This window comes from Paramisgurnus dabryanus, chromosome 14 (genome assembly GCF_030506205.2).
Source record: "Paramisgurnus dabryanus chromosome 14, PD_genome_1.1, whole genome shotgun sequence".
In the NCBI taxonomy this organism is placed as follows: domain Eukaryota; kingdom Metazoa; phylum Chordata; class Actinopteri; order Cypriniformes; family Cobitidae; genus Paramisgurnus; species Paramisgurnus dabryanus.
The window spans coordinates 11,037,505-11,052,398 of NC_133350.1; the positions used below are offsets into that span (position 1 = coordinate 11,037,505).

General features: G+C 35.8%; 1 protein-coding gene across 1 annotated transcript in view; it reads left to right on the forward strand.

The window, feature by feature from the left end:
• The window catches only part of LOC135718710 (inter-alpha-trypsin inhibitor heavy chain H3-like), a 32,523-nt gene that overhangs the window by 1,124 nt on the left and 16,505 nt on the right, over positions 1-14,894 (forward strand). The window contains exons 3-15 of the mRNA XM_065240914.1: positions 80-184; positions 283-445; positions 532-642; positions 729-857; positions 967-1,083; positions 1,408-1,576; positions 1,658-1,768; positions 7,411-7,592; positions 7,683-7,862; positions 7,975-8,102; positions 9,350-9,531; positions 13,678-13,707; positions 14,091-14,117. Coding sequence (XP_065096986.1) covers positions 80-184; positions 283-445; positions 532-642; positions 729-857; positions 967-1,083; positions 1,408-1,576; positions 1,658-1,768; positions 7,411-7,592; positions 7,683-7,862; positions 7,975-8,102; positions 9,350-9,531; positions 13,678-13,707; positions 14,091-14,117 — 1,634 coding nt within the window. The remainder of the gene's footprint in view (positions 1-79; positions 185-282; positions 446-531; positions 643-728; positions 858-966; positions 1,084-1,407; positions 1,577-1,657; positions 1,769-7,410; positions 7,593-7,682; positions 7,863-7,974; positions 8,103-9,349; positions 9,532-13,677; positions 13,708-14,090; positions 14,118-14,894) is intronic.

Here is a 14,894-nt window from a genome sequence, read left to right on the forward strand (position 1 = left end):
CATATAAAGTAAAATGAACAAATTACTTTCCCCCTAATTTAAAAAATAGTTTAACAAATAATGGCAAATTTCCCTGCAGGACCATAGATGGAAAGAGCTATGATGGAGTTGTGAAGGAGAAAGCAGACGCTCAGCAGCAGTACAGTCAAGCAGTTTCACGAGGACAAAGTGCTGGACTCATCAAGTATTGATCATTTGAAACAAACACATATCATTCAGACATCTATAAAGTATGTATTTATAGGAAGAGCAGTAATATGATGGGGGTAATTTTTCTCTCAGGTCTGTTGGAAGGACTTTAGAAGAATTTAAAACATCAGTGAATGTGGCCGCTCTCAGTAAAGTCACCTTTGAGTTGACTTATGAGGAACTGCTAAAGCGTCGCCTTGGCAAATATAAGCTGCTCATCAATGCCCAACCAATGCAGACGGTGGCAGATTTCAAGGTATGAAAAAAATATTATTACAATATATGTGGTGCATTAAATACAACTTTTATATGCGTTTAAGTATATGTCTGTCTTTATATTAGATTGACATACACATCCATGAAAAACCAGGAATTTCCTTCTTGGAGGTGACAGGAGGTCTGAGCACCAATGATCTGGCCAATGCCATCAAAACTACCAGAGCTGACAGTGATGTAAGCAATAGATTATAAAAATACAGTTATTTTATAATTCATGTAGACTTCACAATGTGAACAAGTGATCAATCCGAACATTTCAGGCATGGGTGACCTTTTACCCCACTCGAGAGCAGCAGACCAAATGCAAAGACTGTGATGAAAATGGGCTGAAAGGAGACCTGCTCATTTCATATGATGTTGAGAGACAAAATCCTAATGGTGAAATGAAAGTGAGTTTCAGTGGGTGGGAAAATAAATTCGTGTGTAAATAACAGATTAACTTATTTTGCCTGAAGAATATTGCAAGAGTAAGCCTGTATCCCATTTATTTTTGCTCAGGTATCAAATGGGTATTTCGTCCACAACTTTGCACCCTCAGATCTTCCACGTATTCCCAAAAATGTGGTGTTTATCATTGACCGAAGTGGCTCCATGCGCGGCAAAAAAATTGAGCAGGTAAATAAAATGTGAATTACTAACCACCTATGAAAGCTTTAGATTAGTTGCTAGAGAGCATGATGATTATAATATGTTAAATATCTTTGCAAACGTTGTCACAAATCCTTATTTTTGTAATAATCCATGCCTAGCAAAACAGCTTCAGTTTTTATCATATATGCAAAAATGTTGGAATAAATATATAATACGTATACAGTACATAATATACATTTATTACAACAAAATTACTAATGGTTTCATAGTCAGACTCCTAAAAGAGGACTGGAATCTACTGCATTAAAGACAATTTCAGTAATTTTCAAATTCTGTTTATGTTCTTAGACACGTTTGGCACTGCTAAAGATTTTGAGTGATCTTTCTGAGGACGATCACTTTGGATTGATCACGTTTGACAGTCAAGTTGATTTGTGGAAGCGTGAACTCCTTAAAGCTACCAAGGCAAACCTGGATGACGCGAAATCATTTGTGCAGGAGATTACAGATAGAGGATGTCAGTTCTCAATGTGAGATGGCAAGATTGGAAGATTGTAATATAATGAACAATAACACAAATATTTTTATCTTCTTGTAGCCACGGACATAAATGCTGCGGTGTTAGAAGGAGTAAATATGTTCAAACGGCAGCCACAAGCAGGATCTGCTTCAATCCTTATTCTACTGACCGATGGAGCTCCAACATCAGGCAAAAAAATACACAGATAAACATGATCACTGCAAACATTCAGCCACTGAACACAAGCTAAGAGTTAACTCATTCCCCACCAATTTTCTTCTATAAATATATAAACATACAAATATATCAAACGAAAGAACAGACCCTCTGCTTTTAAACAAACAAACAAAACGGGGAAAAAAAATTCATCCTATCTTCATGTGTTCTCTTTTTATAACCTCTTAAACATGGGTAGGTTTCTTCTACAAAATTTTGAGCAAAAAGCTGAAATAATTGCATTTTTTTAGATTATATTCAGAATGATTATCAAAACATATATAGAGTTTAAAATTAATTAAATTAGTTTTTGCTTAAATTTTTTATAAATTGGGTAAGAGCGCCATTTAGTGAAAATGTTTTCTCTTAAAGCTGTAGTCTACGATGTTGAAAATCGGTTGAGAAAGCCTGAGGCGGTTAGTAAGTTTTAAACAACTCATCCCGCCCCTCTGTGCTACCTGATCCCTCCCACCGGGAAACGAACTGAACAACGTCACTCATTCAAGCTTTGATCACTGGTAGTAAACATCAGAACAGAGATTTACCGAGCAGTAAACACATAAAGCCTTGAAGGAATGAACAATTACAATTATGATTGCAATTGACGTTATTTACATTCACAACAACATTTGGCATACGTTTCCCCTCCTGAGCTTCAAGAAATGACTATGTAAATATAATTACTTTGACCCGTGATACGCGATGCTAAACGGCTAACATTCCAATGCTGACCGGCAGCTTGAGCATGTTGTTGCCAGACTGATAAAAAGATTTATGTAACACCACACACAATCTTTGTAAATATAATTACTTTGACCCGTGATACGCGATGCTAAACGGCTAACAATCCAATGCCGACCGGCAGCATGTTGTCAGACTGATAAAAATATATTTATGTAACCTCACACAATTAAAGTATAAATAGATGCGTACCTGTTCAACAAAAAGTCTGCCGTGTCGGCGTCGGTTTTCAGCCCCAAATCTCCCTGAAGCTTCCTCCAACGGTCAATTGCGGACCCTTTATTGATTCTACTTAGAGTCCGGCGTTTTTCACACTTTTTTTTACCTCTGCTCTTTCCTCTACAGACTTCCCTTTTCTTCTAACCTTTACTGTAGGGACAAGAAGCTTGCTGCTGTCGGTTAGTTTTTTTGCATTAGTGAGATGTTGCTGCTTCGCTAGCTAACATACACTGACACAAATTTCATGTCGCAGGCACGAGAGGGGCGGGGTGGTGTGCGATGGGGTGGAGACGCGATCGCGAGGTGGATTTTAAAGTGTACGGGGATTTGATGAGAGCAGTTAACCAATGTAAGCTGTCCGGCCGGACAGTTTACATTGGTCAATTTATCTGCCGCCGTACACCCAATAGACTGAATGGATTTTTAAAATTCTTTTTTCTATTCATATTGTTAGGATTTTACTGTAGAACCATAACCAGCATCTAAACGAGTTTATTAATAATGAACAATCTTTGAAATCGTAGACCATAGCTTTAATTGACGAGATAACTAGTCAATGGTGGGGAAAGAGTTAATGTCCATCCACTAGTTTAGACAGTTATAATGAACCACACGTGGTTTATACCTTTTTTCATCATTTATTTTTTATATTTTATGATTTTTAAACCATTGCATTAGGGTTAAAGTTGGGTTTGGGAAAGGATGTCATTTTAAATCTAACCCTAAACCGAAGGGACAATGGTAAGAAAATAGGACAAAACAGTTCAGAAACAAAAGTAAACAGAAATGTTCACGCAAAAAGGCAGAAAAATGTGTCAGTGTCACCAGGGGCGCCGTTAGGGGGGGATAAGAGTATGCCAGGCATACCCATGAGTACGCTAGGGGGCCCCGCCGTCATCACTTTTCTGTTTTTTTATTATACACGATTAATTTTTAACACTGTAGTAAAATGTAAAGTAAATTAATATAAAACTACTGTAAATGACTTTGTGTTAAGTAAAATTGAGACACTTTTAAAAAACAGTGTGCAAGCAAGACCTAGTAGATGCAATTACATTTTTGGCGGGTCTGGTGCTTTTTAATTTGATTGTGCGGGTATGGATTTGGGTGGGTAGGCAACATTTTGGTTTGGGATCAGTTTGGTGGGTTTGCAATGCAGAGTTACCACGAATAGTCGACAGCCCTACAGTTTGGCATTTCAAGATAAGATCTCACATGCCACTAAAAAGCATTCATGCTGATCCATAAACTGTGTGTTTAATGAAAAATGAAAAATAAAGCAAGGGCTTTATTTAAGGAAATATTAGCATGCTGACAACTATTGCATTTCTAAGACGGACAATAACTTAATAGTCGTAGTTAAAAATACTATTTTCTAAATAAACATTAAAATAGGAGAATTGTCTAAGCCGGCCATTCCCAAACTGTGGTCCGCGGACCACTAGTGGTCCGTGAGGGTACTGCAGGTCAGTGGCGTACACAGGGGAGGGGCAGCAGGGGCTCAAGCCCCTGCCCCTTTTGTCTCAAAATGTAATGTGCCCCTCTCCACTAATAGTAAATAATAATGATTATTATTATAAATATTATTATGAATAAAAATGCATGTCTATATACAACTGCCAGTACCATTAATAATACAAAAAATAATATAATGTTTTATCCTTTGGCGGAGGTGGGCGGTAGGCGGAGTTTCCTTTAAAGCACCATGCTGGGATTTAACTGATTTAGCCAATCAGATCAATGTCTCTTTAAGGAAGTCACGCCACTAGGTTTTTGCAAAAATTTTGCAACGCCTCAGTGCAGTTACTTCAGTCATACAAGACTAGGGTTGGGCATCATTTCAAATTTTTCAATTCCGATCCCAAATTTGATTCCGCTTATCGATTCCAATTCCTTTTGATTATTGGTTTCGATGCCAAAGGGGTGAAATGCCAAAAATTCAAGCTTTTAAATATTTATTTTGTGCCAGCTGAACACAAAACAACTTTTAAACAAACATGGCTAGGCTATGGCCACTGCTGCAGGTGGTCCGTGTAAAGGCAAAATAAGAATATGTATATTTTAATATACAAACTCGTTCATATTTTGGGCGAACGTGAACTGAACGTATTGTATTTCTGCCTAATGAACTCATTAATTCTGGTGCCTGTGAACGGCACGCTCTCTCAGTTTAACGCCGTTCAATAGGGTGCCAGGTTTTTATATTCTGCCAGGTGAAAACCCGACTAAAACACGCTGTAAACAGGCCTTAATGTGTAGCGGAAAAAACACCCAATCTGGCAACGCTGCCACCAGTCAGTGTTCACCAGTCACGCTGCATTCGTCATCAAAACAACACAGACGCTGTTGAAATTCCTGCCGCGCCACTCAAATAGTTTAAAATTAAATAACATCATATTTGTCCTAAATCAATAACGATTAACATAGGCTGCTAACGCATATTCCGAATCTTGAAATAGAGTTGTCATACACGCAATGCCTCCCAGCGCTTCTCGCCCGGGGTGCGACCCCCACCCGACTAGCCTTCTTAAGGTATGTGCAAGCAAATACAAAAATTAAAAAACAATCAATGCTAATGTAAACCCTGGTTGGATAAGGATTTAAAGTTGGTTATGAAGATGAAATCTGACGCATTTAGCTTCAGTGTTAAAACTGATCAAATAATTGCTGTTTGGTGGTTCTATATGGGCTATAATGGCAATCATTTAAAAAAAAAAATATGGCAAAAAATAACTATAAATTAGTTCATTTTTGGAACTGTGAACTAGTTCAACATTTTCAAATATGAACTATGAACTGAAGTTCATTTTAAAATTTGTGAACTGTGAACTAAACTAGTTCATGTAGAAAGTGAACTTTCCCAACACTAAGAATATGTATATAAATAATTATGATATAAGGTTAAGAAACCTGTTGTACTGATGTGATGACCAGTTATAGTTTTAGTGTTAGTAAGACTATTTATATGTGCAGATTAATTCAGGACTTTGTGTTGACATATTTTATAATAAGTATTATGAGGTGGTCCGCGAAAATTCTTGATTACAAATAGTGGTCCACACACACAAAAAGTTTGAAAACCCCTGGTCTAAGCCATAATTGAGTAAAATTTTAAATGACTAAGAGCTGGTTTTAATGTGACAGCACATCATTTTCAAAGTGAAAATGATTCATTTTTATTCAGGTTTGCAATGGAGGTTTTGCCCAAAATAGGAAACTTAGTGCAGCTATTATAAAAGCTATATCAGATTGTTTTAAACATGTATCCTAATAGAGAATGTCTGTTTTATATTTATGTTTGAGTATTGTTGTGTTTAAATATTGTTGTAATGTTCTTCATGTTTTGTTTCAATTTAATTCGATTATTAAGACTGTAATTTTTAACGCCATATATTGGGCGTTGTAATGGATTGAAGGCTAATATGACCGTACAAATGGAGTGGGTCATAAGACATAATTTTCGACTTTAAATTAAGTTTTGTTTTCTTCAAATGTTTGCTTAAAATGAATTTCGTTTAATTTAATTTGTCTCTTAGTTTTAATCAATGTTTTGTTGATAAGTGTTGTGAATATTAAAGAAAAAGAACATTAAAAAGAACACCGTGCATCTCATTACGTAACAAATATAAACTACTCCAATATACTACCAAATGCCAAAACATGCACTATTATCTTTGTAATGATATAGTTGTGGTTGGATGTGCAAAATCCTATTATGGAGTATAGCCTTTCACTTTAATCGTTTTTCAAAAAACAGCCTTCAGTGCACAGAAATTACATTTGCATGCCCATCAGCAGCACATTTGATGCTTTTGACTTTTAAAAATCAACGTCATATTAAAAACTTTAGCCGATTGTGCTTTTTGCAATTTCTGTGTCACTGGCGAAGGACGTGCACGGGCAAAGCGCACACTCTCAAAGATCAACGTAATATCAATTTTTTTAAACTTTTGCAGGCCACGCTTTTTTCATGAGCGGAGGACGGAACACACAAAGGGAAAAGCGACATAAAGAGAATATAAGTTATTTGGTGTTTTTCTGACGAATACAGTCAGTTCGTAAGAACATTTTTAAATGAACTAAAAGATCATCAATATGAACTCTGCAGAATTAACTATTATAGGCTAAACATAATTGTACACATTTTCGCTTTTAAAACCGCGCAGAAAACTCGACTGGCGCAACTTTCAAAGCGCCTTCCATAGATTTTCATAGATTCAGAAATGCATCTCCATGCATTATTGTTCTTTTAGTGATCTATTTAAAAATCACGTGAATGTTTTCTGCCTTTCCAGATTAAAATGGTAGGCTATTCGTTTTTCGAATAAATCTTTTTTTTGCTTCATGCATTTATTTTTAGTTGCAAATGCAACCTCAACTGAGTAATTTTATATAGCTACACATTATGGTGTAGAGGAAGGGTCCCAAAATTCTGTCTTGCATACCCCCCTTGAAACTGTTCATTGTGCCCCTGAGTGTCACGGAAGACTCATAAATTTACATGACTATAGATACTGTAGGTAATTTCGTGATACTGGGTTGGAGAATTTAATGCAGCGCATTTTCCCAATTAGATGGACGGACTTAATGTAAAGAGTCACAAATTCATATTATTAAAACATGTATATTATAACAGGAATTTCCTTCTCTTACAGGTGAAACAAACACAGAGAGGATTATGTCTAATGTGCGAAAGGCCATTGGGTCAAAGTTTCCCCTCTATTGTCTTGGTTTCGGATATGATGTGAATTTTGATTTCCTAACAAAAATGTCACTGGAAAATAATGGAGTTGCTCGCAGAATATATGAGGATTCTGATGCCGATCTACAGCTGCAGGTGCCAAACAGTGAATCATTTGTAAACTCACCAACAATGCTGAATTTTGCCATTTATTGAAGCATGTTTAACTCTTTACTTGTTTTGTAGGGCTTTTACGATGAAGTTGCCGTCCCACTCCTAACTGATATTCAACTTAACTACAAAGGAGTCTCAAATCTTACGCAGAACAATTTTGCCCTGTACTTCAACGGCTCTGAAATTGTGGTATCCGGTCAAATTACAGACAACAATGTGGAGAGCATCAGCACTGAAGTCATCGCAATATCAGTAAGATCCCGGCCCGTGTTTTATATCAATATTTCTGGATTAAGCAGTTCATAAATTTTCCCCAGATGAAATTTTGAATAACAGTATGACAGTGTTAACTATTGCGGTGCAGAAAGGCAGTAAGGTGACGTACCAAAACACTGTAACAACAAAAGATGTAATTGATGTCCCATCTGAACATGAAGATTTTGTGGAAAGACTGTGGGCCTACCTTACAGTGAAACAACTTCTGGACAAACAGTAAGTTTATAATTTACAGATGTAATTTAATTTTTTTAGCTGGACACTGTGACAATATTCTGTCTTATAATGCAACCCAATCTAATACACTAACTTAACCCAACAAACTAAAGCTTTTTGGCTTTGGCTCTATCATTCAAATATTTAAGTTAGATGTATATTTTTTTACACAATCAACACACACATTTCTGTTACAAATAAACACTTAAAGTTTGTTTGTGGCACCAACCGTTATCATACAATTACACCAAAAGTGACAGGAGTGCAAACGTGACAACTTACCCCATAGGTGGGGTTCATTGTAACAAACAGAGGGTTTGTTGTTTACAACTACTAGAAAATTTTGTTTAAACACAAACATTTTTATAAAATTCTGTCTATATATTAAATGTGGATATTGTTTATATATCTGCCTATAATAGACAAATATCCACACATTCATCCATCCATGATCCTTCATCTAACCATCTTTTAATTTCCATCAATGCATATAAATAGATTTTTTTGAAAGGGCTTCACAATTAAGAGAAAAAAAAATCACAATTGTGAGTTATTTCCCCTGATATTTTATTAACAGTTATTATTTTGATTAATAGTATTTACATTGTTTTCATTTTATGATCATTGTATACCTGAGGCTTAATTGTAACGCTGTGTTACTGTAACTACACTGTAACAAATACTTTGCTGCCTAACAATTTTCTGTTAAATCAACTCAGATTTTCAAGTCATGTTATTTTTTTATTTTTAAGCCAGCAAATTATTACAGTGTAACCCCGCTGTGTAAAAATGTTTTTAATCCCAGCTATCAGTTACTAATAGTTGTTGACATGTTTCAAAATGGTGTCATGTTTTAGGATTAAAATAATATAAGGTTGGTTTGGTGACTTACACACCAAGAAATCTTAACTCAAAAATCGAAAGAAATAAAAAAACAGTACATGAAGAAATTTACTTCAATGCCTCCAAAACACTCCCTGTTCAATATCTTAACTAAAACATCAAAACTTTTTACAAATTCACAAGATATTATCTACTGACAGTAAGAGAAAAAAACCAAAAGCACAGATTCCTCAGCCCTGTATAAATATGTAAAGTAGCTGCATTACAATTAACCCCGTGTTAGTTTGTGCCCTGCTTACTCCTTCACAATGTCCAAATATTAAGAAATAGTTATTTGTCAGGCAAAGGGTAACTGTTGTAAGCCTAGACTGTCTGTCTGATTTCTCTCTTTGTTTTTGTCTAAGTGTTCTGCTTGAAGGTCCAGAAAAAGAGGCTGTAAAGAACGAAGCTCTCAAACTTTCACTCAAATATCAGTTTGTTACATCTCTCACATCTATGGTTGTTACCAAGCCACAGGAAGGTGACGTGGAGGTTGCAGACAAACCCAAAGAGGGAAAGGAATCACACAGACCTCCAGTTTCTAGATGTAAGAAGTTCAAATGAGTATATCTCAAATGTTTATTCTTTCCAAAAAAGTACAGTAGTAACATAATTTTGCACAACAAAATACAAAGTAACAGCAACATAGCGGGCCCTATTTTAACGATCTAAGCGCATCATCTAAAGTGCCCGGTGCACGGTCTAAATGGGCGTGTCCAATGCCACTTTTGCTAATTTAAGGACGGGAAAAATGGTTTGTGCGCATGGTCGAAAAGGGTTGTACATATTTTCCTAATGAGTAATGGGTGTGTTTTGGGTGTAATGTGCAATAAACCAATGAGAGTCTCAGCTCTCATCCCCTTGAAAATCCTGTTGCGCTGGCGCTGTGCGTAATCCCTATTTAGATGATGGACTTTGTAAACTGAAAAACTAAGCGGAGGAAGAAGATCCCCAGTTTAAGAATAATGTTAAAAATGTTTTCATTTTTATATAAAAAAAAATTATTATTAAAATCTTTAAAAGCCTTTTTCTTTCAGTCATAGAAGTACAAATAGCAGGAAATATGCAAGAAAAGGTTTGTACTCTAAAAATACAAACAAGAGATAAAGGATTTACAAACGTGCAGAGAGCCAACGCGTTTTAGCACTAGAACAGCGCCATATGGGATTTTTTACAAAGCATTCCATAAAATGTTTCTCATCTCACCATATCCACAGGTACAGTGTCATCATGTACAATAAATCTGTAAGATAGGATTTAAAAACATTTAAAAATAGATGTATTTGTTTAAAGCAAGGCATTTATTTACTTACAAGGCTACAGGTGAAGCAGCTCTTTGCGCTTTCTAACATCTCATAATCGATCCTCATTTATGTCCAAGAGACTCAGTAATAATCTTTTACATTCAATCCTTTAATCTTTCATATTTTAAAGCATTTTTGTGCTGCTGCGCATTCATGTATGTGATAAACAAACCCGTGTTGTCGACCCGTGTATTGGCGCATATTACTATTGCGCTCTTTAAATAACAAAAAACACATTTCGCCTAAATTATTTTAGTTGCCTCAAAATAGCAACGCGCCAACAATGCGCCTGAACACACCTTGTTTTCAGACCAGAACGCCCATGGGCGCAAAAGGGGACGCAAATGCATTTGCTATTTAAACAACGTGGCGCTAAACATGAAAATGATAATTGCGCAGGGTGGAAACTAGCAAAAGACACTTGCATCGCGCATTACGCTGCATTGCGCCGGGTGTAAGATAGAGCCCAGCGAGTTTAAAATCAGTTGCTCTTGTGTGGTGACATAAGATATAAAGATCTTATAGCTCCTTTTAAATCAGTGTTTCCCAATGAGGGGGTTTGGGGTCCACAGGGGGCCTCAGCAGATTTCCAAGGGGGCCTCAAGATGACTTCACCAAAAAGTGTACAAATGACACGCAGTGTGATTATCGTGCAATAGATACGCCAAATTCCGCTTTTGCATGCATATGATACGCCAGTACTTCCCATTCACTTATATGGCGAATCGTTTCGTGGCATTTTATTTATTGTTTTCTCATTTGTTTTCTGTTTTTTTTTACCATTTTCGCTTGGGTTTAGGGTTAGAACAACTTTTTGTTATATAAAAATGACATCCTAAACCAAACCCCATCTCTAACCTCAACTCCAAGCGACCATTGCTTAAATATAGACAAAAACATAGAGAAACCTGTATATTAAATAACCTGCTTAAACAAATCTGAAATCTAACCCTAAACCCAAGTGAAAATGGTTTAAGAAACAGAAAACAAATATGAAAACAATAAATAAAATGACACGAAATGATTCGCCATATAAGTGAATGGGAAGGACTGGCGTATCATATGCACGCAAAAGCGGAATTTGGCGTATCTATTGCACGATAATCACACTGCGTGTCATTTGTACGCATCTTGGTGAGAATGGGTAGGAAAATCTGACTTTTTCCATGTTTAAGTGCTATGATTGGGTCCCCAGTGCTTCTATCAACCTAGAACATGTGAAAAAGATCAACCCAGTAACTTAGTTTTGGTAAACAATTCTCTGCAAGCATGCAAATAGGTCATTGACATCTCCCCTTGTGATGTCAGAAGGGGATAATACCGCCCCTTTATATGCACTATCCAATCACGGCACTGCCATTTAGTGCAGAGATTTGGGCTTGGTTTCCCGATAACGTTGTCTCTTAGCACGCTATGAAGACTCTTAAGTTAAACCTTAACTACAGGTATACCCTTTGTAGGCGTGTTTCCCGAACTGTACCTTAACGGGATTCTTAAGGTATACTTTCCTATGTACGATGTTACAAGGTGCTGTCCATGGTGATGGTGCTGAATAGGTTGATATCGATTGCTCGACAATCAATTGTTCACTTAATGTAAGGTACTTTGCTGCGTTACGAGAGTGGTGTTCTTTATTAAAGAAAAATTTCAGAAATAGTTCAAGTTACATTTTTTAGGAATACCTTGTAAAAATATTTCAAATTGCAACCAACTAAATCCAACCTTGTATATTTTATTTTACATTAAACCTGTTCAAAACCCACAAATTCATGTCCAAAAGTATCATGCATAAACTGCTCCAATGCATCCCCTATGCCTTCGTTTGAAAGGATAATTTATATTAGGGGGTCCCAATAAGTACGTTGCACAGGGGGATACGGTGGGTTGTGCAAGTCACCTGCCGTGGCTTGAGACTATTCGCTGTATAGCTGCCATAGTTTCACCAACTTCTCCACCCAAAATCATTTTTTAAATAGTTTCCTAAGCCTGTACCATTTAATAGTTCACAGCTGATGTTCCTTTTGGAAAATATAATTAAAGAAACATTTCAGAAATAGTTCAAGTTACATTTTTTAGGAATATCTGTAAAAATATTTCAAATTGCAACCAACTAAATCCAACCTTGTATATTTTATTTTATATTAAACCCGTGCAAAACTCGCAAATTCATGTCCAAAAGTATCATGCATAAACTGCTCCAATGCATCCGCTATGCCTTCGTTTGAAAGGATAATTTATATTAGGGGGTCCCAATAAATACGTTGCACAGGGGGATAAGGTGGGTCGTGCAAGTCACCTGGCGTGGCTTGAGACTATTCGCTGTATAGCTGCCATAGTTTCACCAACTTCTCCACCCAAAATCATTTTTTAAATAGTTTCCTAAGCCTGTAGCATTTAATAGTTCACAGATGATGTTCCTTTTGGAAAATATAATTAAAAACCTAACAACCATAAGTGTAATGATGTCTAATTATGTGAATATTTTATTTTTTTAATAAAAAAAAAATCCCTAATGGAACACGGAGTGTATTGCAACTTTTTTACAGATATTTAGTTATATAGACTGCAATGTACACAAGCTTTTTTCACAGTGATGGCCCCTAGCGGAGTCAAAAGGGATAAGGTATAGCTAAGAGCACTCCAAACCAACTGTCCTTCCGAACAAATGACTTACAGAAGGGATACGTAACTAAGAACGTTTCGGGAAACACGTACTAACGATAAGGTACAGCTTAAGGTACAATATAAGAACGACGTAGAGCTAAGAAGGTTTCGGGGAACCCAACCTAACTAATTTGCATATAAAAGGACATACATACTCTGGGGACACAAAAGATTTATTTGACATCTTAAAAAAGTCTTGTGAAATGTCCCCTTTAAATGTATTAAAAATTGGACAAAACAAGCATTAAAATAAGCTAAAACAAGCAAAAATCAAGTTTTTTTTGCCATTTTGGTAGTGAATATGCATCCATCTGGTCATTTAATTTTATGTGGGGAAAAATTGAGTGAAAAAGGTTGGGAACCACTGATTTAAATAGCTCCTTTATATCAAATTAAATATTTCACTTTATATGTTTTCGTTTTTTGTGTATAACAAAATATCAAACAATGTGGCATTTGCAAACAAATAATGATGTAGCTATTCTAAAGATTGACTTTATTTCTAATGCTAACAAAGAGTTTTAGTAAATGTATTCCCCAAGTTCATACAGGTGTGCTAGTAGACTTTTTCAGATTAACTGACATATTCATAGAATATTCAGCATATATATATAGACCTCAGGGTAACTATTAGTATATCAGTAACTAAAAGCTACATGTTGTCCCAAATGTATGTATAATATCTGTATAGGATTTACTCTTTAATGTGTTTTTTTTTTTGCCAGATCCGTCATTCACTCCTCAAATGGGCTATGGTAAGATATAAAATACTGATGACAAGCTATGCACTCAGAATGTTGCAGGAAATTTTGTTATTTAATATTATCTGCTGAAATGTGTCTAAATATCCTAACTATGCCCCTTATTTGTATTCCTTGATTCACGATACAGGTTTTACAGTACATGCCATATTTGTTGGTTTTGTGAACAGTTTATTTTCATATGAAGGATAAATGAAATTGGATCCCCACTCACAAAAAAAAAAAAATCTTACTGGTTGTTTAAATTACTTTATCAGAATGTTAAATAAGATAAAATCATGAACATTTTGAAAATGATCTTTTGAAATTTCTCATATGTGCCTAAATATCTGAAATGTGCCCTTTTATTTGTATTTCTTTCTTGATTCATAAATTAGGTCTTCCAGGACGTACAGGGCAGCAGGGTATGCCATATTTGTTGGTTTTGTATACATTTTATTCCTTTTTTCATGTGTGTTGCACACAATAGGTCCTTTGGGTATAATATTTTAAATTAACCGAAAGAAAAAGTGCAGTTTTGTACCTCTTTTGTACCCTTCCTTAAATTTATGTCACCATGTTTAAACTAAATTTGTGAAAAGGAAGTCATCTTAATCGTATTCATAAAATGGTGACAATTCATGTATGCTATTCATTGAAATTTCTCATATGCGCCTAAATATCCATGTGCCCTTTACTTTGTATTTCTTTCTTGATTCTTCCAGGTCGTACAGTGCATCGCGGTATGGCATTTTTGTTTTTTGCATGTGTGTTGCAAACACTGTCAGAGAAAAGGTTCAAAACTGTACATTTTCTGTCGCTGCTAAGGTTCCACCTTTACAGGTATACAAAACATAACACAATGTTGTACCTTTATGGGTATACATTAAATTGAAATGTAACATTATACCCTAAGGATCTATTGCGTACCTTTACCCTAAAATTTAACTGGTAGCCTACAAAATTGCTCCTTAAGGTACACAATAGGTCCTTTGGGTATAATGTTACATTTCAATTTATTACACGGCTCTCTGGAATGCTTGATTCTGATTGGTCAGTTGAGACATTTGCAGGTTCGTTCTTTTCAAATAATAACCGCTCCAAAATAATAACGCATAGCCGGACTACTTGCACGAGTAAAATCGCTCCGCGCCAATGAAGATCAATAAAGATGACTGTCTGTTTGGCGCCATCTTGTGACA